Source organism: Acipenser ruthenus, chromosome 11 (assembly GCF_902713425.1).
Source record: "Acipenser ruthenus chromosome 11, fAciRut3.2 maternal haplotype, whole genome shotgun sequence".
In the NCBI taxonomy this organism is placed as follows: Eukaryota; Metazoa; Chordata; class Actinopteri; order Acipenseriformes; family Acipenseridae; genus Acipenser; species Acipenser ruthenus.
The window spans coordinates 1,779,547-1,804,576 of NC_081199.1; the positions used below are offsets into that span (position 1 = coordinate 1,779,547).

The following is a 25,030-nucleotide window of genomic DNA, read 5'->3' on the forward strand; positions in this document are numbered from 1 at the left end:
TTGTGATATCTTTTAGTCTGGCAGGTGAAGTCTGGAACACAGCAAGGCTCCTGGTCACACTGGTATTAACACTCACTACATGTTTCCATATTTCAAAGCAACATTTTCCTCGGTTGTCAACACCTCCTCTACATTGTTTATTTGCAGATGAATGTATCTTCTTTGACTCGGTGTACGTATTTATCTGGTAGCAGAACAGGTCTTTGTTCAGGCGCATGTCTTTCTTCCTGGAGACCGGTGAACAGGTAAACGCTACAGGATCCATTTTGGGGTCTCTTCAATTGATACAAACAGCGGCGGATCTAAATGCCGCCTCGCTTTAGATTATTAAATTAGGGTTTTTTGTTTACTATGATGACCGAACACCAAGCCGAGCATCATGTGAGTCTATATGGTTGTGCCTCTGCTTTTAAAACTGAGTGAAAGGATTTAAACGACAGTGATTTAGATCCGCAGCCATTCAGATCAATTCATTAGACTTGAATGAAAGCCTTGGGCTGCTTCTGATTAGGACACAAACGGAAGTGCTGGAATGTACCGCGCCAGAATTAGCAGGACGCATTAGAAGCAGCGTTCTTAAATAAACGACATCGATATTACAGTAGACAGAGGTCATGAGCAAAACACAAAACAAGCTTTAGAGGGAAAGTACTGAACTCTGTGGGCTTGTTCAGTGTTCCTAATCTCGCATCCAATCCAGCTGTGAGCGAGTGCGGCTCAGCCAGCTCATACAGACTGTGTAAGGTACTGAACAGTTTCGAGATTATACATTTGAAAGCATGCCATAAGTTACTCCTTTTTTTATCTGGCCCAAGTTGCATTTACTTCTGAATGAATTCTGTCCTAAATGTTGATGTCAAGCCAGTTTAATTAGGGTTATAGCCACAGCTGCTCCTCTCAAATGAGAAACAGAATATTTAAATTGTGCTTTCTGTTTTTTATATTTAGGGTGACAGGTGTTAATTACTTTTTTTTTGTTTTGTTTTTAGTATACCGCAAAATAACGAGCTGACATCCAATGTCATTATTTTGGTCTATTTTAGAATAAGAATTATCTTGACATGAATATGGAATATCACAGAATTGGTTTCCATTTCTATCTCCTAGGCAAATACGATGTTCCTAATTGTTTAATACATATTAATATAAATTATATAAAATTTGCTGTCTGGCTTGCAGTTACAACATTTGGCTACCAGGTGGCACTATATGCTATGCAAATATCCTCATTAGATCTGAAAAAAAGAGTTACCTTGTCCACCTTGATATAAAATTTCAAACAAAAAACTGCAGAAAAATATGAAAGTCTTTCTAGTAAAAACGATTCTTAAGACAACCATGGCTGCTAAACTTTGCATCTTTCATAACCAGCCCTGGGACCAAAAGTTTAGTAAAATTAGTCCTGGAGTTGAATTTTATGAAACAATTGTTTTTAATTAATAAAAATAAACCACATTCTGAATTCAGCCTCTAATTTTAAAGATTTATTTTTAAAATCTTGCCTGGAATTAATGCCCTGCAGTTACATTTCTTTCTTCTTCTTTTTTCCCATTAATAGCGCTGCACTAAATTCTGTCAGAGTTGAAATCAATAAGCTCTCTGAGTGAGAAAGAAATGCACGGCTCACACCAGAGAGCGGTCAGTCCTGTTATTTCCACATCTCCCCCAGGCACGGTAGATCACTGAACCTCCCCCGGCCGCAACGATCAGACCTTCTCAATTAGAATGGGACGAGAGCCTAATTGAAGCATTTCAAGGTTGACCGATAGGTTTAACGTTGAATGAATGAATAAATTGGCAGTTACTAATGGATAACGAATCCCTTTTTGTCCCTCCCTTCATCCTGGTGTGAGCACAGACCACTCGAGCTGTTCAAGGTGGCTGAACCCGAAAGCTGGGGGGGACCACAACAGGGCATGAATACATTGAATTAAATCTCCTGTCCTTTACAAACAAGAGGGCTACAGGATGCAAGCCCACAGTAGTGTACAGTGTTTCAATTTGATATGGTTTAGTAATGAGCAGCACTTACTGTGTCCCAGCTGTAGGAAGGTACCTGCTGGTGTGCTTTAACTCCCTGCAGACACCTGGGAGGAAACCATGTCATTGTGTCAAGATGACTTGGGAGAAGATTGTTAGGTGTGTTAAACCCAGCATCCAGGGCTCTTGAGTCCCCATTCAGTGATAGGGATCCCAGGCAAGATAGCCTTGCCACATGGTGGGACACCAATCGTACATTTCACATTTGTATTTCAGACCAGACATATGCGATTTCCCTTATTGTGGTCTCCCTGGGTCTCCACATCAGGAGTTCAGAACTTTGGTAAATTCGAATTGTCTGTGGAGAATCCCTCAAGACAGGGGATAGTGGAGGAGCCTGTACAAGCTGTCATGTTTACCTTGTTTTTCCTGTGTTCCTGCTGATGGCACTTTAATGTATGGTACTGTATTGAAGGTGCAGGAATCTGACTCTTGGTGACCTAACTTTGCATGAGCTGCGTTTTTTGTGCTAGCGACATTTGTTACAGTATGTTAAAAGTGAATTTGGTTGTGTGTCGGGTGTCTCTTATTGCGGGCAGGGCAGATATTACTTTTACCAGTACCAGTAGTCTCTGACTGTCCCATCACCTTGATCCTTCAGATAAAGACTTTCATTCCCTTGGACGGGTGCCCGATTTGAACCCAAACCTTTTGACCGAAGCCCTGGAGCTCTGATGAGAGGAGAAGGGCACTGAGCCACCCCGCTTGAAACCCTTTGATGTCTTCATTAACGGAACGGGACTCTGTAGTACATCGAGTTAACTCTTTTACCTCAGGGAGATGGTTTTTTTAATTAGCCCGAACATTAAACGGCTGTAAATTCAATTTGTTCTCGGCAGCGTAATGGTTGATGAGCCTCTTTGAAGCTGCTCTGGATGATAGCAGGTCTGCAGTTTGGATGGAGGACTTGTTAAGGGTACAGCGGTGGGCTCTTCTCATGTTAAACGCTGGATCAAACGATATACACGGTAGGAACTGTTAAGAAGCAAAGTAGGACAATCAACAAGTGGGACTGCTGTCTGTGCAGGATACGGTCTGTAATCAGTAGAAGGGGCTTGGCAATTGTTTTCCCTTTAGTGCTGCTCAACGGCTGGTGCGTCTTTGATTGCCATCCCAATATACATTTTTCACACGTTGCAGAGGTCGTAAATCAAGCAGGGATCACTGCTTTGTTCACCACTGTAACAGCTAAAAGAATGGGGTAGAAAGAGGTGTGCTGCTGTTGAATTAATGTCCAATTACATTTACACATTCTATGATTTCAAATTCTACTCCAGTTACAAAACAAAACTCTTTTTTTTTTTTTTTAAGACAGTGTTTGTTTCTTTTTTTCTCGGCAGTCTCTGTGGCTTTTCATGGGCAGCTCTTTAATAGCTGACTGCTTTACCATCAAATGTAATGTTGTTGAAGCTGACAATGTTGTTGAAGCTGACACCCTGGGATCCTTCAAGAAGCTGCTTGATGAGCTTCTGGGATCAATAAGCTACTAACAACCAAACGAGCAAGATGGGCCGAATGGCCTCCTCTCGTTTGTAAACTTTCTCAAATGCGGGAAACAGAAAGGAAGCGACAGCCTTTTTGGTTCTGATAGCACGCCGTGCCGTCACCCAGATGCACCGTGACATTTCAACTGACACATGCTCCCGTTCTTCAGCTAGACTGGCATATTGTTTTATACACATTGTATCAGTCCTAATAGGATAAGGCCTTTGTTTGCACTGGAGTGCAAAACAAATAAAGAAATAAAGAAATAAGATGGCATCCTGCTTTTATCCAATAATGCAGCAATGCATTTCAAACAGAGGACGGTCTGTTCTGTGTTATACAAAAGCCTGTGAAAGAATGCAGAATGCTAAAAAGAAAAGTAATAGAAGAAATTAAGTAGAAGGAATGTAAATGTTTGGGTTTAATATTATCTAATGTGAGTCGTTTCCCTGTGTTTACTGGTAAGGGGAAATGTGAGGCAGCCAGAGTGGACTAATTGTATTTAAAATATGGAAATCAAGAACTTAATTACAATATTGAGTGTATTACAGACCCTGCACTGAATTTCTGAATTGATTTATTTTTTTCTTACCCAAAGGTTAAAATGATATGTTAAAAGAATGATTTTACTGAATCGGCATTCCTCCAACAATATATTCAAGGGCAGTTAGACGTTGTTATTGTTGTTGTTGTTGTTGTTGTTGTTTCTCTGTTTCCTGTGATGAGGATAAATGCTCCACATGACCAGGCTAGGTCTCACTTTACCCGTTTGACAGTCGTGTCAGCCATGCTGCCACCCGGGTGTGGGGTCTCCTGAGCGATAGATTTTTGGGTTCCTGGTTTCAGTAAGCCTGACGCAGTGTTTCAGTCACTTACATTGCAGCTTTTCATCTGTGCAACACCTGTCACCGCTCTTGAATTTGTAGATCCAGGTATTAATTGATAGACTAGTACAGTACGTAGCCCTTGGTCAGCTGTTTTGGTAATTCCTGATAAAAAAAAAAGCAAATGCTTTTAATCAGAGCTTGATTTGTGAAAAATAAATTTCAAAATAATCGGGATTGCGCTGACAAATATATTGCTTTGTTACGAACACAGCGCAGAGTGACGTGCATCTTATAAAGCAATGTGTTTCTTGAAAAGCAATGCGTTTCTTTTAAAGTAATGCCTTTCAGGGTGTTCTCAAAACTAGCCTTACTCCTCCCACGTTACCAGGCGTAGGTGTCCTGCAAATGTGCACCTAAATCTGAAGCGATTTCGACACCCCGGCCTGGTTAATGGTCACCTGGCTGTAACGGTGCCAAGCTTTCTAGTTCTGGCAGCAAGCATTGGGCTGTGTCTCAGCTTCTTTCGCTCGCACAGAAGAAATGATTTGATCCTCGGCCTTAAATCAATATATATATTTTTTTCAGATAAATAACCAGTTTAGGCATCCTATTTGGTGGTGCTAGCTGGAGATTGGAAGAGGAGGAGGAGGATGGGTGAAGTGACAGATCTGTCACGCATTCATCTTTGGAGATAATTTCACTGAGGGGTGTTTTTCTTTTTCAGCGTGAGGCACAGCACTTCTTATTTCTTGACAACAGTTATTATACACTGCCTGTTTTGCGGCTCAAATTCAATAGCTTCTTTTCGCTCCATAGTAAAAGTGGGGCAGATAAATGGTGCAGAAGACCCACAATAAATCAAAGCACCAGGTTTGTGTCTTGGAGGAAATGAGCGGGTCTGGAAGCAGCAAAAACAAAGGCTGCAAGGCTCGCCGACACACACTCACAGCCTTTATTGGAATATTTTAGATTTTTATTAAATGATCATAATTCATACTGCAATTTGTCTTAATTATTAAAAGTTTTTTTTATATTTCTTTATATTCTTGTCTTTCTTTTTCTCGTGTCTTTTGTTCTCCCTGTAAGCAGCTTCGTATGTCATTTGAATTGATTATTTCCATTCCCTTCACTCCCTCTCTGATATTTCCACTCATTCTGAGTGGTTCAGGGTTCTGTCCGTTCCCTTCACTCCCTCTCTGATATTTCCACTCATTCTGAGTGGTTCAGGGTTCTGTCCGTTCCCTTCACTCCCTCTCTATTTCCACTCAAAGAGACAATCCAGACAGAGGTTGCCTGTATATGTGATTTTTACTTCCAATTTTGATATTAATTCACCTCAATCTTGATCTGAAGCTCAAACTGACTGATTTTCAAAATCACTTACCGGTTGATCTCAGTGACAGATGAAATCGTGACATTATTTTCCATGTCTGATATGTCTGATTTATTATTTCTGTGATACAATAGGAGTCTGCAGTTTTAAGAACCCGTAGTTGTCTCCCTAGTTTTCTGGGGAAAAGATAAGTTTTATTATTATATAGTTATGTGTTGTTATAGTATGGTTATTATGGATATTTCTGTTATTCCACCTAGATAAATCAGAGAACACTTCACACAAAAGCTGCTGCGGTATTCTGGTGATCCTCCACAAAAATCTTTAAATCTGCTTCTGGCGAACATTTCGACTAACCTTTTCAAGCTCATTTTTGTCCTATAGTTTGGAAATTGCGCTAGAAAATGTCAGAAGGCAGGCAACGGCATGCTTTGACATTTCACTAAGTGTTTATACTGCCTTCCCTCCACTTTCCTTTGTGAACTTTAAATCGATCTTCAAGCTGTTCAAACTGAGATCATTGGAGTGTTTGTCTGAACTGATTCTGAAACTGACCTCTGGACCATGTCAGTCTAATTTAATCTTGCACAGTATAGCCACTGGCTATTTCATGAATCTCTCTTCGACTTGATCAGGGTAAGCACTTAACCACAATGCCAGCACAAAGTGTCAGGTTACGTGAACAGGGATTGATGTCAGGCTTTTCAGCATGTCATTTATTATAAATTATCAGCCACAGTGTTGGAACTCAATAGGAAATTGCATTTTAGTTGCATTCGTTAATTGCATTAAACCTGGCACTCTTGATTTGTAAAGCTTGCTGCAGTAAAGCATTATTTCAGCATGGACTTGTGAATTACAGTCCTGAACTAGCTGGACAAATCAACCCCACAATGAGTACACAAGGTGTCCCCAGACAATTGTATTCAAATAAAAAAGATAATATTTGTGAGATCTCTGTGATGTGAGCTGCTGCACATGATTCTATTTTCTCACCTGTGATGCTGTTACTTCCACTTCGTGCGCTACCACTGCTAATGATGTCCTTTCTTGTAGTGGTTTATTACAGAAGTTACTGGAGCGCTTCATTATAATGCTCAGTGTTATAAAAAGAACATTTCAGATGGCAAGCCAGCTTTTCCTTGGTCCCCCGCTAATTCCCATTAATCCTATTAAACCGCCTTCATTAAACTGTGCGATTTGTCGTGAGATGCTGAAATTCATGCTTCCAACTGACATTTTTTCTTAATCCGGATTGATAGCATGCTGTGATATTTTCTTCCTTTTTTTAATTCCATGCATTCGTTTCTTATTTATGTATTATTTGCCTAATGTCCGAAACGATATCCAGACGCAATGTTACTCTGCACACACAGTCCACCCCCTGACTGCTTTTCAGGATGTCGGGTCACACGAGCAGGGCCAGTTTTACTGCAATGCTTGGCAAAGAAACACAAAGACCGCCCAGCAGATAAGGTTTTTATTTCTGAAAGTCATAAAAAATATAGTCTAGCTTACCCTGGTTTGCCATGTTTTTTTTTATGTGCTTTACCTTACCTCCCTGTGCTTTACAATGCTTACCTATTCTTTGCCATGCTTTCACTGTGCTTTATAACACTTAGCTATGCTTTTACTGTGAGAGATTTTTATAAGGGTTGTCCTGTCTCTTTGCAAGTGAACCCACATCATGGTTCATTGGAGGTGGAATGCAGTGCCCAGTGTGCCTGATGTGACCACAGCGTTACAGGAGAGTCCACTCATACAGCTGGGTCCAGTTTGTGTAGTGAGAATGGTACATGCCAAGATGACCACCCCAGAGCGGACCAACACATGGCTTCAATATGTGAAGTCAGGCATGGTTCAGTGAGTCCAAATGTTTTACACTGATTAAGTACTTTGCTGTGCCTTGCCAGGCCAGATGCCTTAAAACCTGAGGGTTATTTTAGAATTTCTTTCATCCACACATTAGGAATTTAGAACTACAAAAAGAACCCTAATAAATTCAATGACACATGATTTAGACCAGAAAGCACTAGAAGCTCCATTTCAGAGTATTACTCAGATAGAATGTCTAGCTTTTAAAAGAATGAACATTTTTTGTAAAACCACCACTGTTTCCAATTTTACAGTAGCAGCAAAGTTTAAAAAAAACAAAAAAACAAAAACCAAGGTCCTTTCTGAAAGCTGCCAAAACATGACAGTGGACCCCAGACACAGCAGCCTTTTGGGTTTCCTTTTCAGGTTTTTGTTTGCTTTGGCCAGTGATTTAGTGGAACGAAAGTATTTTTTTATGTGACAAGCTTCTTAGTCACGGAGGGTGGACTCCAAGACAGCTTTGCATCTACCCTCATGGTCTACCGAGCAACGCCGCCCAACATTAAGCTGATGCCTGTCTGAAAGCGTCCTAGCGCATCATCCTAGTGATCAGCGTGTCAGGTGATCTCCGGGACTAGCAGAACGCTGGCTCTCACTGTGTGGAGCAGCTTTTTGGTTGTTTTATTGCAGTTTCTTTTTTCTTCTCTCTGTCAGCCATCCATCCCGAAGGAGCTCTTCCATGAATTTCAGTGGGAGCATTTTGCTTCAATTCCCAGGAGAATGAAGCACAGCTGCTCTGATAAATCCGATAGCGTTTTATTTTCTTTCAATCAGAGTGTCTACTGATAGAACGCCGGAACAAGCTTTGACTTTGCGACCTCTCGCTCAACCCAGCCTGTCTCGCAACTCGGTACACCTGGCAAGGCATTCAAGAGGAGGGGCAGCGCCGGCGATGAGGAGGAAAGCAAAGCAACACAAGCAAGCAAGGCCTCATAGATGTACAGGGGAAGAGGAAGGTCTGCTGAAGATCTGTATCTGCCAGTAAAATAACTCCATTATACATGGACTATAAAACAACTGTAGTTAAGTCGTTTTGACTCCCAGTGTGTATCTGTGTAGTTGTAGAGAAATCCAATTAGGTAATGTAAAATATAGAAGAGTAAAGAAACATACATGGAGAAATAGATTCAATGCCAGCATGCCTGAAGGGTTAAATAGAAATGAATAGTTGATGGTTACATCATTAACTGCCATCACACGCACATTAATAGATTTGTGTGGTGTAGTTACTATGGCATCCAAAGCCTATAAGTACCTCGACTGCTTGTTTTCAAACACAGCTTGGCTGTCCATCTCAAACACTAGCGGGGCCATTAGATAAGCTTGGCTGTGACCAGTGGGTATGAGGGGTCCGTGGCTTGTTATGTACACAACCGACAGTGGAAACAATGGAGCTTGAACATTTCTTCAGGGCAAAATGAAACATTTAGCTTTGATTATCTTTGTATTTCAGATCTGCTTAGGTCTTTAAATGAACACGGTGCACATTTTAATACATATTTTTCTTTTTTTCTTTTTTTTTTTTTTTTTGTTCTTCTGTAACTCATCCACTATACATTTTTCAATTACAAGTTTTCACCCAGCACCTGTTGCTTTGAAGAATATAGCTAATTCATCACAGAGTGTGTTCTCTCAGGTATGACTCATTATTCGGGTACAAAAGCATCTGTTGCACTACAGAACTCAATTACTGCAAACACTAACTGATCCTTAATGCACTTTTAATTTGCTTTTTAAATATATAAAACATTCAGACAAAAAAAAATGAAATTGGCTAGTGCATGTGCTCCATGAGGAAAAGGCAGTTGCATTCAATAAAACCACAGAGGGACTTTATGCATTAACTTTCAGGTTATTCTTAAACACCTAGATTTATAAAATGCAGTTTCACAAAAAACAGGCACTAGATGTTCTTCAACTTGGCTGTTTATTTTTGCTAAATAATAGATTTGAAATCCATTCTGTATTTGGAAGCGTTCTCAGTAACACAGGTTGAAAGTTGTTTTCAATCTGCCATTTTCTTTAATTTCCCCAGCAAGTGGTCGAGCGAGGGCTTCACACCAATGAATGAGTGGTGCTAAAAGAACCTGTCTGAGGGCATGACTCCTTCTGCACACCTCAGCTCACTGTGTAACGATGGGGAGGCTGGTTTGATGTTAATCCATTCCACTACGCAGTATAGAGAGTCCAGACACAGATTGTGGGTACAAGCACAGAGCACGTTGATTTTAGCAGTCAAATGCTTCAGGCCGTACACAGCCTTGTTCCACTAGCTCCATTCTATAACATACATGTCACAGAGTCCGGTGCTTCTATTATTTAGCTCGCTAGTTAACTCCAGATACATCCGAGGCACGTCCACACAGCTCTCCCCCCTCCTCGCAGCTGAGAGAGGAGTCTGCAAGGTGTTTAAGCTGTTCTGGAAGCGCCCAGGACCGTCCCTCAGTGTTAGCTGGAATGAAGTCTGTAGACTCGTCACATTTCAGTTTCGGATGCACTACAGTACTCTTTGAACGTTCATCGTGCATGCTCTATACAGACTTGAAAAGCATTGTTAATGTGGTAGAATACACAGTAGAAGCAAGCATCATTCTGGTACTAATCAAGCTAAGCACAGAGTTTAAATTGAGGGGGCATCTTGCCCTTGGAAAGCACAGCATCTTATCTTCTCAAGCATATGCAAACTGTTCTTAATCCACTGAATCACCAGCCCAGTTTGTAAGCTTGTAAGTCAGCCCCTACTGCAGTCACAGCTCCTGTTATATGTTCCCTAACGCTAAATTAACTTTTTCTAAATCTGTAGCGGCAAGGTAATCTTCTTTAGAACACATTAGAACACATTGCTCCTCCTCATTCTGTGTCTCCAACCTTTTTAACAGGGTTCAATGCAGTGTGTTAGGAATTCCTTTAGACACAGACAGAACGAATCAGCAGGCTGTCTGCAGTAATCTCACATGGTAGGAGACCATATAAATTAACAGTGTGTAATAAATGGAGATACCATGACTCACTGCGTTATGTGTCTAATAAGAAATTCGAAGTGTGTAAGAATACATTGCAGAAACCTGGGATGCCCAAACTAGTTTTTATGTCTTGCATTTAACCGTGGTGGGATTCAGAAATGTGCATACAAAATAAACTGTACCAACCAGCAACCTCACACGCCCCAAGCAAGCGTCTTAACCACTGTACACAAGAGCCAGGCTAGTTTGTGTGTGCCATTATAGAGCTTCTCTTAGAACAGTTTACCATGCTAAATTTGCACAGTACATGGTTTGCCGTGATTTTGAATATGCTTTACTACACCTTACCTGTGCTTTACCATGCTTTCACTATGCTTTATTACACTTTGCTATGCTTTTACTATGTGGCATTTGAGCCCAGTTTAACACATTGGTCACAACCCTATACATTACACATTGACAAACAAACCTTAGAGCTGATGTACTGCAAAGCTCTCTGAGAAGAATTTATTAGTAGGAGCCAATGTGCTGCTGGAGAGTATACTACACTCACAGGTCAACTGAATAGGTCCTATTACCTTTATTGACACCAGTCAAGCTATTATCCTTCCAACCCACTGTTGTTATTGCAGCCTAACAGCCAGCATATTTGGCTGCTAAAGGCGGTAAAGCTGGGGGTGTCATGCTGTGGTGGACACGAATGTTTAGGTAAAAGGAATTGGTTTAGACCAGAGCAGACCCCCTCCCTGGTCTGGATATCAGGACAAGCCTGAGAGTGCTGTGTGAACCACACATCACCTCACTGAGGCAACACTGGAGTTGTACATACGACACATGAACTGGAATCAATGGCAGGTTAAATCTCAAGATCCTGGTGATTAAGTGACAGGCAGTACCTCTGAACTGATTGTTCCCCAGGGGATGGCAGGTGATTGACAGAAACACACAAACCCGGAGCCCTGCTCCGCTGCTTACAGACCACAGTGAAGCTGTCTAACCCTGCGGTTCAGTACGTGCAGCACAACCAGCAAACTCCCTAGTGTTTTGTTGCTTTTATTTTGTTGCCGTCTACAGTAGTTTAAAAGAAACAATTACTGCAGTAAAATCTTCATGTCCTGACAAACACGTTCCTGATGAAATTATTCTGGGCTGAGCAGGTCGGAGGTCTTGACATCTATCAAATAACCAATTGGGATGCTGTAATGAAAACCCTGTAAAACCGCGGCAAGGCATCTGGGTGATCAGTCTGGGCGAAACGACGAGGAGAGTCCAGAGTTCAAGGATCACTGAGACACGATTTATATGAGTGGGCTGTAAAAGGGCAGGAAATTAAACATCCCTGCCTCAGTTAGGTGTTTCACTGTGGCTCGATTTCAGTCAAGCCCTCATTGTCAAGGGAGGGGTCCTTGCTGACCTCAGTTATATCCGTCAATCCAATTCGTTGTGTGACCAGCTGGGACCAGCTGTGAACAGGCTCTCAGTTATTGTGTTGACCTGGGAAACAGAGGAGAGGAACTGGAGATAAGTCAAGACAGAACCAACACTAGGTACTGTCACTGTAAAGCCATGCTGGGAGACTGCTTGAGAGCTGGCTGTTGTGGGAAATGCTCCCCAAACAGAGCCCCCATGCAAGTACTGACTAGGCCCAACATGGCAACTGTTGCTTCTGAGAGTTGCCAAGGTCAGACCCGATGGTGGACTGGCTGCATTCAAAGTTGTAATAAATAGAGTTTAGTTTTCTCTTTGTTTAAATAAAATATAAGCAACGACACCTGACAGACAGAAATACAACTGGCCATGGCTTCAACTCTATACATCATACAGTATATGTGTATATATAAAGCTGTTTTCATAATAGGAACTGCTTTATTTCTAATCCCGTTTTTTGATACTTTGTTTTCCAGAGAGGAGGTCCCATTCTATGAGATCATGCAAGTGGACTTTGAAATAGACAGCTTCAGCAGCCTGTTGGCCACTCAGATGTTCACGTGGCGAGTGGAGTACCCAGGAGCGAGCATGGCGGGGGAGGCAGTGGACGTGGTTTCCACGCTCTACGTCAGTCAGAAGGAGCTGGCAGGGATCGTGCCCCTGGCAGAGGTAAGAGACCCCTGCTGTTTCCAGGGAGTTATCTTTTGAATTGTTTGTTAACAGAAGCTGCTGTTGAATCCTGTCATGCACATGCACACGGGCTGGTAAACTAAACTCATGAACTTCCAAACAGTCCAGGTATGACTCGGTGTAGACCTGAAATAATATGCTGCTGGTTCTTGCCATCAAAATAAGTTTGTTGTGCTGCTGGAATTGGACGACTTTCCAAAAACAAAGAATACAGTTATCTGTAGTGGATAGAAGGCTGTGTGGTCCGGTGGTTAAAGAAAAGGGCTTGTAACCGGGAGGTCCCAGGTTCAAAATCCTGACTCAGCCCCTCAGATAGATAGATAGATAGATAGATAGATAGATAGATAGATAGATAGATAGATAGATAGATAGATAGATACCAGCTTGGTTTTGTGATGGGCTTTGAGGTATTAACCTCACAAGTAAGGAGGGTCAGCTGATCACGTGGTGTGTACAGCACAATAATACAAGGCTGTCCCCTGTTTACCATTGCCATTGAACACAGATCCAGAGATACTCTCTGCTCTACTTGAAGTGCATTTATTTTGCTTACTCAAAGTGCACAGAGTGAGTGGAAGGTTTTTTTTTTTTTAGGATTTTTGGAAAGAAACTGTAACTGATTTGAATACTGATGCAAGAAAAAGGTTTTCCAAAAATTTGGCTTTTTTATGGCAGACGGACTGGAATATACTTGAGTGACTGAGTGACTGTTTATGATGTTGTTTTTGTTGAAACTGTGAAAATTGTTTAAGATATTTACATAGTAGTTTAGTTGTATATAGTCACCGTCTTGGATGTATTGCACATGGCACTATAAAGACAGGGTAGCACATTCATTAATCCTGATATATAAATTAAATGAATGTGTGCCAATGAGATCTAATATTGATGAGGTATAGATCCCGTGGAGTCCACTGCACCGCAATGTAATTAAATGTGTCTCGCGTTTCTGTAGATCTGGGACCTTGTCAGTGGAACATTTAACAAATAATTACAAGGATTTTATAGATCCTGTCTTTTTAACTTGGGAGCCAGCTGTGGGTTCAGCTGCTCTGAGCATTAATCTCTGCAGCAGTCAGTTATCGGCTGACAATCCCGTTTCACTGCCTGAACAAGAACGTTTGTTTCTGTCCCTGTTAAAAGTAAATGTTTAATATTCCTGTGGTGTCCACCCCTAGGAGAGCCCATTCATTTATTTATATATATTCTATATATATATATTCTTAGTCTCTGTAAGTCGCCTTGGATAAAGGCGTCTGCTAAATAAACAAATAATATATATACACATATAAATGAAGAAGAACATGTGGGTGTTATTTTAGGACGTTTTGGACAAAAGCCCTTCAGCTTTGTGGAGAGAAAAGTAAACACAGTGCATTAAATAGCAAATAAATTCATTTTTGAAAAATAACAAGTTTACTACACTGTGTTTTACTTTTCTGGGACGGTTCCCTAATTTGCTCCCAGGCGTTCTGTGTTGTGAGGTTAATAGAGGTTTAGCATCCTTATACAGACGAAAATGTACCCATTATTGTTCCTGCAGGTTAAGGCAAGGGAAAAAGCAACTTCACAATAATCAGGCAAGTAGCTTAACTTGAATTGGCAGAAGTGGAAATGAAAAGCCCAGTGCAATTCCCAAACCTCTCCCTAATAGGTCCACAGGGCAGTGGCAGTACAGTCTTAATGTAATTAGGGACACCCAATGGAAAGATAACTGGATGTACAGCTGTGTCACTAAGTTTCATACCTGTAGAACGCAAGAGATTCTCTGTATTACAAAACGGTCTCTGTAATGTCTAGGTGTGGTATATAATGATGTACACATCCCTAAAGGTTTACAATTGTACTAGTATTATATATATATATATATATATATATATATATATATATATATATATATATATATATATATATATATATATATGTAAAGATCCATTCAAGACCATTAAATAGAACATGTGCAGCTTTTTAAGAAAACCATCATTGTGTTTTTAATGGAAGGTTAAAAGGCTTCTTTGAATTGAATTGCGTTATTACAAAAGTTGAGCTGTGCTGGACTGTCTTTCGGCTTTTGAAAGCTTCTTTTCCTCTTTGGCCCCTCAATCCAGTCCCTACCAGTCTGCCATGTAACATGTACAATAGAAGCACTGCTGTAAATGTACAGTGCTGTAACGGGCTGCTCTTTCAGCAGGAACTACAGGGCAGTGAATCACATGGTAACAGGGGTGTGCACTCTCACCACCGGCACTCACGACTTCTAGTGAGCCACCAAGTGTCTCTTCAACGATGAATTCATGTGATTTATAGTTGGTTCAATACATGCTTTCCTTATTATTTAACTTTTGCCTTTGAAAACTCAAACCCCATCATGAATCTTATTAACATCAATACATGTCCAAAAATGGCACTTCTCTAATAAGTTTGTGTCTTTTAAGGGCTGCTTTTCTGTTGCCGTTGAGCGACACAGTAAGCTGCTGTGCTAACACAGCCCTGCTCCTGAAAATAATTACACTGGCCTTGTAAAACCCCTTTGCAGCTCTGCATGACACACACTCGTCCTGTTAATGGAGTTCCCTTATTGTCTGGACTGTCTCGCTACTAAATGAGGTTTCCAGGACGACAATTGACGTGGCCATTAGCAATTTACAAATAGATTATTTTGTAGCGAAACGAAACAGTCATTAGGCCTACACACTAACATGAAGCCTTTAGTGGCTCGATTTTACATTTATGTGTCTGGATCAATCTAGAGTGAAGCTTTGGGAAAATATTTTCTTTGTGTCAGTAAAATTAAAAAGAACACATGATGAACACATCTCATAATGCCAATACTAATACTGTATATCAGTATCAGTATTGGCATTATGAGATAGCGGTACTGTATATCAGTATTAGTATTGGCATTATGAGATAGTGATACTGTATATCAGTATTAGTATTGGCATTATGAGATAGTGATACTGTATATCAGTATCAGTATTGGCATTATGAGATAGCGATACTGTAGTATCAGTATTAGTATTGGCATTATGAGATAGCGATACTGTATATCAGTATCAGTATTGGCATTATGAGATAGCGATACTGTATATCAGTATCAGTATTGGCATTATGAGATAGCGGTACTGTATATCAGTATTAGTATTGGCATTATGAGATAGCGATACTGTATATCAGTATTAGTATTGGCATTATGAGATAGTGATACTGTATATCAGTATTAGTATTGGCATTATGAGATAGCGGTACTGTATATCAGTATTAGTATTGGCATTATGAGATAGCGGTACTGTATATCAGTATTAGTATTGGCATTATGAGATAGCGATACTGTATATCAGTATCAGTATTGGCATTATGAGATAGCGATACTGTATATCAGTATTAGTATTGGCATTATGAGATAGCGATACTGTATATCAGTATTAGTATTGGCATTATGAGATAGTGATACTGTATATCAGTATTAGTATTGGCATTATGAGATAGCGGTACTGTATATCAGTATTAGTATTGGCATTATGAGATAGCGGTACTGTATATCAGTATTAGTATTGGCATTATGAGATAGCGATACTGTATATCAGTATCAGTATTGGCATTATGAGATAGCGATACTGTATATCAGTATTAGTATTGGCATTATGAGATAGCGATACTGTATATCAGTATTAGTATTGGCATTATGAGATAGCGATACTGTATATCAGTATTAGTATTGGCATTATGAGATAGCGATACTGTATATCAGTATCAGTATTGGCATTATGAGATAGCGATACTGTAGTATCAGTATTAGTATTGGCATTATGAGATAGCGATACTGTATATCAGTATTCGTATTGGCATTATGAGATAGCGATACTGTATATCAGTATTCGTATTGGCATTATGAGATAGCGATACTGTATATCAGTATTAGTATTGGCATTATGAGATAGCGATACTGTATATCAGTATTAGTATTGGCATTATGAGATAGTGATACTGTATATCAGTATTAGTATTGGCATTATGAGATAGCGGTACTGTATATCAGTATTAGTATTGGCATTATGAGATAGCGGTACTGTATATCAGTATTAGTATTGGCATTATGAGATAGCGATACTGTATATCAGTATCAGTATTGGCATTATGAGATAGCGATACTGTATATCAGTATTAGTATTGGCATTATGAGATAGCGATACTGTATATCAGTATTAGTATTGGCATTATGAGATAGCGATACTGTATATCAGTATTAGTATTGGCATTATGAGATAGCGATACTGTATATCAGTATCAGTATTGGCATTATGAGATAGCGATACTGTAGTATCAGTATTAGTATTGGCATTATGAGATAGCGGTACTGTATATCAGTATTAGTATTGGCATTTCATATTATATAAGCTTAGCTTACATAATTGCAGTTGAATACAAATCTGTTCACTACTTAAGCGTGACTTGTAGCCGGATGCAACATTTTAAATGCCCTGAATACATTAATAAACCCTCGCACACCTTGGCCTTTTGATTTTAAATCACTGTGATGCTCAACTCTTATCAGCACTGTAAGATGTAACTTTTTTTTCCTTTCCCAGCAGGGTTCTATCTGCAGGAAAACGAATGGTTCCATTACCAGCCTCCTAATAGATGAAGTGTAATTAACATTGTCATGCGGATCATTTTCATTTTTCTCTCCTGCCATTACTCTTTTAGCTCAGTTTTGTCTGCTTCTAGCAAAAGCCTGCTTGATTATAATGCATTGTCACTACTGAAGCTCACAGACTCACCACAGAGATGCAGAAATAATGTAATGCAGTACAGTGTGCATTTGTAGAAGTTTTACTATTGACTCATTTTAATTTACAATATAAAATGAGCTGCCATCTATGGGCTATATTCTGGTATATTTCTGTCTGTAAAAACAGGACGATTTGTATTTTATTGATTTAAATGATGACGGTATTAAGATCTGTGTGTAATGACTCTTATACTGTAAAACAAAACCAAAAAAAAGTAGTTACTATATTTTATTTGACAAGTATGTATTTATAAGGGCATGATGTTTAATGCTGCCATCTAGTGAAATCCAAGGGAAGCACACCTGTGCATGCAACAGGTATCAGTTGTGTATGACATTGATAGGGGGAAATGATTAAAGCGAGCATGCATACAGATTCAGTTGTTGTTTCTTAAAAGGATGTTTAAATGCACGCCTTTTGCTTGGCGCACCTCATTAGAAGAAAGGGGTCTAATTCCCACGTTGAACACTTTTCATAAGTGCTATGGCTTTAAATTATGAAAAACGTTATGCCTTTATTAACTTCCAGTAACACACATATTATTGTAGGAGGTCGTTTAGATTGTGTTTAATTTTCTGTCTGCTAGAGATTAAATTAAAATTTAAACAATAAGAAAGAGGAGATGGTTTATACATCATCACTTTTTAACGGCTTTGTACTGTATTGAAAAATAACTGCATTTATATCAAGTTATATGGTCCCGTGGCTTTAATGCAAGAAGTACCGCTTGCAGAGTTACGGTTAACAAATAAGGGTCTGCTTATGCCATTGTGTTTTCAATTGAGTTTTTGTTAGGAAAAATAGATCCATCCTCTTAAATCCATCAACTACAGTGCTTTTATTTAAAGACTGATATTTTCTTAACAAGAGGTAATGTATTCAGTAGGACAATAAAAATCTAACATGCGTGTGGTACAGTATATTCTAAAACAACAGGGAGCCTAATTTAGAATCCAATACGTCTCCCATTCAAATATTTGGGGTAGCACTTTACATTGTGTCTCCTAATTACTGTGTATATAGTTGTTACATAGTAAATACATGTGTACATAAACGTAATTACAATGCTGTTATGCATAGTTACAATGCACTTGATGTGTACATCTTTTGAGCATGTTATATGCAAGTACACAATGGTATCAGAAAAGAGTTAGGGTGATAGCGTACACTAAGTCAGTTGTAACTATGCATAATAGCATTACTATTGCCACCTTTTAGTGGTTGTATTGAAGCTGATGACTCTGGGCTCAACACATCGCTGTGGTTGATAGCAAACACATCTGCTGGCAAGGAAGATTTCATTACATGGTTTCCCAACAAACATCATACCTAACCATGCCGGAAAAAATCCTGAAAGGATTCACTTCGGACCTCGGGCTGACTCAGGAGGATACACCCTCAGGCAAAAATGATGACAAATTCCCAGTGTGCGCCTCCAGAACTCCCAGCAGAGCTCTGGCCCTCCCCGGACTGCTTTCTGAGCACCTTTTCATGCTTCCGTTAACTGTACTCTAGGCATAATCTAATGGGCAGTAATATTTTATCATGAGCCATGAACTCTTCTGCTGCACTTTGCTTTACATTTTGCAAAATCACTTAAGACTTTATATCTAAATTATTCACTCCCTGTGGAAGTCAGAGGCATTTATTCCCTCACACCAAGGGGGCCGTAAAAGAGCTGCATGGATATGTTATACACTTTGTTCACTGTTACATTTTCACATGACGAACGTTTGCTGTTTGAGGAGTTTAGCACGTTTCCCGGTGAGAAGCCAGCACTCTTTTCATGGAGCTAAAGGGGATCATTAACCAAACGAGCAAGATGGGCTGAATGGCCTCCTCTCGTTTGTAAACTTTCTTATGTTCTTATGTTCTTATTACAGCACATGTGTGTTCACCATTCAAGAACCAGTTGGCAGACTACGCTGTGTGCTTTTTGTCCTGTGTTGAACCTCTTTATCTCATGAGTACACAACACATTGCTTTAGCCATGACAGCAAACCAACGAGCAGCCCAGGTAGGCTATGTAACCGTTTTGCCCCCAGCTGATTTTGCCACTGCAGTCTCCTACAATCAAGATTCATTTTGTATTAAACCATGAAGTGCTGTTGTACATCCCTCCATCATTTCTTCATCTGAGCCCCTTGTTTAGCAGAAAGCAGCCCTTGTTCTGTTTGTGTGCAGACACAGGCTGCATCGCCCCTTGATCCAATTTAATACCATGTCACTGTGTGAACCAAGCAACGCACATCTAATCTGTACAAGCTCCCGTGTAATAAAGTACCCCAGTAATAAAATAACTCCTTTTCTGATGATGCCCATCGATACGACCTTAACAGACTGTCACCTGGAAGCACTTCCTCATGTTTTTACATTCCCACTGACATGTTTGCACCATTACACACACGTCCACTCAAGCGATGCATCATTAAGCAATGCATGTTTTGAAGGAAATCCAATATGATCATGGTCAGATGGGTACTTCATAGAATGGGGTTAGATAGAAAGAGATGTCTTTTCTGAAAGTGAAATGTGAAATAATGGCATTATGCACGACAATCTGTGCAGCAATATGGGACCGCAGTATCAAGGATTTCCCCGGGGAGTGATACTGGTCGATGCCTTTTCTTTATTGCTGGCATGGTTAGTGTTACTGGAGATGGAGTTCAGCAGAGAGAAACCGTTCAGTCTCATCAACAATGTATATTTAACCCCTGGAGAAGAGGGCTCTCAAAGTTACTGTAACAGTGGATGAGTAAGGCAGCGTGGGAGCCGTGTGGTTCAGATCTGCTCTGCACGTCTGGAATGGCATTTTTAAGTGAACCACTCCCTTACCCTCTAAGAGGGTGGTCCCTCTTGGGCAGCCTTAAGGCATGTCCAAGGGGCAATATGGGGAAGATGCAATGACAGCCGCTCCCGTAACCCATGCACTGTGGATAAATGCAGAACGCTCTTCAACCACAAACACAAAAGAAGCAAGGAAAACGTATTTGCACGTGCTTTGCATGGCTCAATTGGTGCAAGCCTACTTTTCAAACTCCCATGGTTTAAAACTGGATTATACGAAAAGTGTTTTTCTTCAGATCCGAATGGCGTACCATTTGGATGCATATCATTCAAAGCACAACCACATCTTTTCAATGTGTCCTTAATTGACTAGGAAGGCCGATCTTCTGCAGAACAGACATTGTTACAGTCGCTGGTCTCGTTGGGATTGAGCTTGCCAATGTCACATGACTGAAGCCTCCTTATGTAACCCCAGGACTGCACACACAGCTGCAGTCTAACTAGGATGTTGGTCATCTGGTGCCCAGCTGAGCTATGGAGCTTAAACCCACTTCACCCTGCGAGCCGATCACACACCATGAACCTGGATAAGAGCAGCAGTAATTGTCACACGGCAGGGCAGACTGCGGTTTCGTGCCCAGGACCCTGATGATCGATTAGAGAGTGGGCTTGATTAATCTGATTTAAACTGCAATGGGAGATGCATGCTCACTCTGACATTAAACTTTATCTTTGATCTCTGGCTCATACGTCTCGTGTTAATATATGTTGGCACACAGTATTTTACAGTACAGTTAACGTCCCACAGATCACATCACTTATTACAAATGCAATGCGCCAGTTTTATTTTGCATGCGTGCCTTTCTGGATTTATTTTGTTCCTTCACACTCTCCTACTAAGTACATTTTTATACACATTTTTAACTTATGAAAGAATGTAGTTCTGATTACGAGTGTCTCAACATCTCCAATTCGTAGACTTGTTTCCTGTGCCTTTCATTCATATCCTGTGCATGTCCAGTGCAATCTAACGGCAGATCTAATATCTGTGTGCCCACGGGCTGTAGGCTCCAGTGTTAAATATATTGCTTTTTGCTACAATTTTGTTGAGGCAAAAGAGAAGAAAGCAAATAAACATACAGCATCTACATCTTTGCTGTTTTGTTAGTTCATATGTCAACTATGCATCAATTCTGTCCCTTTTGTGACGCCAGCCTGGAAAGGGAACTAGAACACTTTCTGTTTCATAGAAGTAGACTTTCTACTCAGTCTATTTTTAGGAGGTACAGCACAGGCTGATAAATAGGTTGAAGGGAAGATTTCAAGTGCAGCACAAAAACTGCTTCTTCTCCGGCTACCCTCTCTCTATACAGATAAATAAATAACACATACAAAATGCCAGGGTTTGCAAGCTTCTCTCAGCACAAATCAATAGCAATGGCTGCATACTGTGCTGCACAGCGCTCTCTTTTTGAAGCCACACATCCCTCATGCACTGCTGAGGAAGAAGGAATTCTGGGTCTGTTGAAGTACAAAACGAAATATTGTAAAGTGGTTCTGCAACTAGGTTTAGTTTGTTCCAGAGGTTTTTAAGTTGCCGGAGGAAGTCATGCTTGAGATCTGCTTGTTGTCAGTGTCATTCGTTCTAATGCCCGGGTTGAGTGAATGCTGGAGACGGAGGGTGCTGACAGCAGCACTAGGTCATGTATACATTTCACAACACTGTAGCGGAGGCAGTGAATGCACACATCAGAACTGTCCTGGTGATACAATGGTAAGTCATGGCTCTGCACTCACTCACTCACTCACTCAACAAAACCCATTTCAGTTTCTGTCTTCACATTAGGTTGCTACTGTATTCTGCGGTTCTGCTCAGATATGTATAGTTGTCAAAAACCTACAATGCATTTGATGAAGAATGGTTTCTACCCCTTTTCAAACAATTGTCCTTGTACACACTTCTAAAAGTTGGTTGCTATAATGAGTATCGTGATAAACATTGTATAAAGTATAGTAAAGACATAGAAAAACGATAGTTAACTATAAAAAATATGAATGTCTACCATACATAAGATACATTTGAAAATCAGTGTGCAAGACAGCATGAACCCTTTCATTTCCTATGCACTGTATTCACTGATCTAAACACAGCCCTGCAGTTTTGTAAAGAAAACAAGAACACACGTCTAACAGTATTCAACTTTGGGAATTCTGTGATATAAAAAGTGTGGGATGATTGGATTACTGGGAATCTGTGAAATACAGAATATGTTGGAGTATCCAAATAGGATTTCATTCCTGAAAGCTCCTGAGCCAACATTAACATAAGTTGTTCCGTAATCTTGCTGAGGGGATTAAACTCTCTTTGAATTGCTTTCAGAGGCTGCAGGATATGCTGTTTCAATAATGACACTCTGACATATTTATAAAGCTCTGTATTAGACCTCAGTAAATGTTAATAATACATGATTTGCCATTACTTCACAAATGAAGCTTCATATTTATAATGATTATCGGCTCCAGGACATGCTGTTCTCATGCAACATCTGAACGTATTTATATACCAGATAGCATCCTTGCACCCTGGTGTGTGTGTGTGTGTGTGTGTGTGTGTGTGTGTGTGTGTATTTATTTTATATATATAAGTATATGTATAAAAGTATAGATATTTTTTAGTTTTACAGCTGGCCGACTACATGTCAGATATAACTGGGGCCTGTGCACAACCTTGTCAAATTGTGTTTAAATTAAAGTTAAAATCCCTTATTCCGCTGGCCACAGAGGCACCCAGATACAACCTCCCCAGAAAAGAATGGTAAACAGGAGTCACAGAAGCACACTGAAATCTGGAGAAATATTTGTATGTACAGATTTTTTTTTTTTTAAGAGAATAATTAATGATGTTCGCTTATCAAAGGTTACAGATTTGTTTTAAATATATAGATAAAGTAGACCCCCGTTAATCCATGCAGATTGGGATCGATTTGAGCCCGAATTAGTGAAAAACATGGATTAGCTATGAATTGAATATACAAATAAAATCGAGTCCCAACAACGGTTAAAATATATACTGTACATAATCAGCACTGTTCAGAGGTAGAGAGAGCTGGTTTAAAAAAGTCACTGATCTTGCTCTGAGTCTTTAATTGTCGTAACTGCTCTTCATATTCAGACTGCCAGGATAAGATAGTCTTAAGTCTGCTTTCTGCTCGCTTGTCACTGGTTTCCAAGGCAGTGAGTCCATGTGTTGCCAGAGTTTTTGACATTTACGCAATCAGGCCACAGTTTCCCCCCATATTTTGTTTAAAGTCGCTGGTGTGATCCCACTCTAGGCTGCAGCAATGTTATAAATTACATCCTTAATGTTGTATGTGCCCAAAGTTCTTCACAGCATTTATGTCATCTGCACTGTTGTTTAAATCTCTAAGGACGCGCCTGGTGGAAAGCCTTTTCAGCTGCATAATTGCCCCTTGGTCCAGTGGTTGCAAAAGGGAGGTTGTGTTTGGTGGAAGGAAAATTATTTGAAATCCATCCACGGCATTGGCAAGCACCAACACTGCCCATTCTGGCAAATTTTTAGATAGCAAAATAAGCTTTGACGTGTGGAACAAAGTGGTGCTTCAACCAATCCTCAAACATGTCTGCAACCATCCAAGATTTTGAATTGTGCCTCCACAGAACAGGCAAATTCACTATATTTGTGTTTTTAAAGCAACAAGGATTTTCTGCCTTACCTGTTACCAGCGGCTTCAACTTGTCCTCCCCCATTGCATTTGCACTCAGTAAGAGAGATATTCTGTCCCTACTTCTCACCCTTTGCCAAAAAATTTTCTTCCAAAAAAAGTCTGGTTTCATCAGCACTATAGATTTGCTCGGGTTTGTAATATCGCGCCTCCTCTAAGAATTTTGCCTTGTACGGAGCAATGCTGTCTTTGTCAACTGATCCTTGAAGTGGTGTAGCCAGCCTTCAATTCCACAAAAATCTTCAGTGTCAGGCGAATCAGCAGTAGGACACTGGAAAATTGCATGAGCCTTTTCAATAAGCTGTGGTCCATCCACAGGGAAATTGTATTGTCTTTGATTCATGAACCACAAAAGCATTGTTGTTCCGTTTGCTCAAATGTACCTCTCTTAATCCATTTGCTCTGTGCACAGTCCATTGTCTCAGCTGCCGTCATTAATTCCTTCTCTTTGCTCTTCTCGTTGTGAACTGTTTGAAAGCCACAACTCTTCACCTTTTTAATACGCTGAACAGCAAATAACTTTTGGCTGATAGAAAAGGAGACGTGTTTCCTCTTGTAAGCCATTTCCAATGAAACGGAAAGCAATTCTGGTACAGAAACTACAATACAGTACTGTCTGTTGGCTTGCACTATACTATACTCAATTGAATTGAATTAAATAAATGATGACTGTCCTCTTCCACACAGATACACTGATTTCCGCACTAATAAAGCGTGCGATTACCCGCTTCCGCATAGATCAGATGATTTCTGCACTGTATTAAACCACACGGATTATCGAAACGCCCATTATTGAAACACGGATTAACGGGGGTCTACTGTATAAAGATGCTGATATTCCTTGAACCACTAGGAGTTACAGTAGGTGTGCTTCAAGTAAGTGTGCATTGGAACAAATGCGATTTACATAGACTTTGAGCCAGGGGGACTGTTCATTCAGATATGAACAGAATCAAAGACCCAGCCTTATTGGAAAGATTTGGTTCATGTGCAGGGCATTCCGTTTGGCTGTGAAGGCTGGGATTGGCTGTGTGGCTTGTGGATGAGGGATGAATTACTGCGCTGA

At 40.2% G+C, this 25,030-nt stretch overlaps 1 protein-coding gene across 1 annotated transcript in view; it reads left to right on the forward strand.

The window, feature by feature from the left end:
- LOC117426370 (transmembrane protein 132C-like) overlaps positions 1-25,030 on the forward strand; it is a 102,715-nt gene that overhangs the window by 56,185 nt on the left and 21,500 nt on the right. The window contains exon 4 of the mRNA XM_059032785.1: positions 12,428-12,620. Coding sequence (XP_058888768.1) covers positions 12,428-12,620 — 193 coding nt within the window. The remainder of the gene's footprint in view (positions 1-12,427; positions 12,621-25,030) is intronic.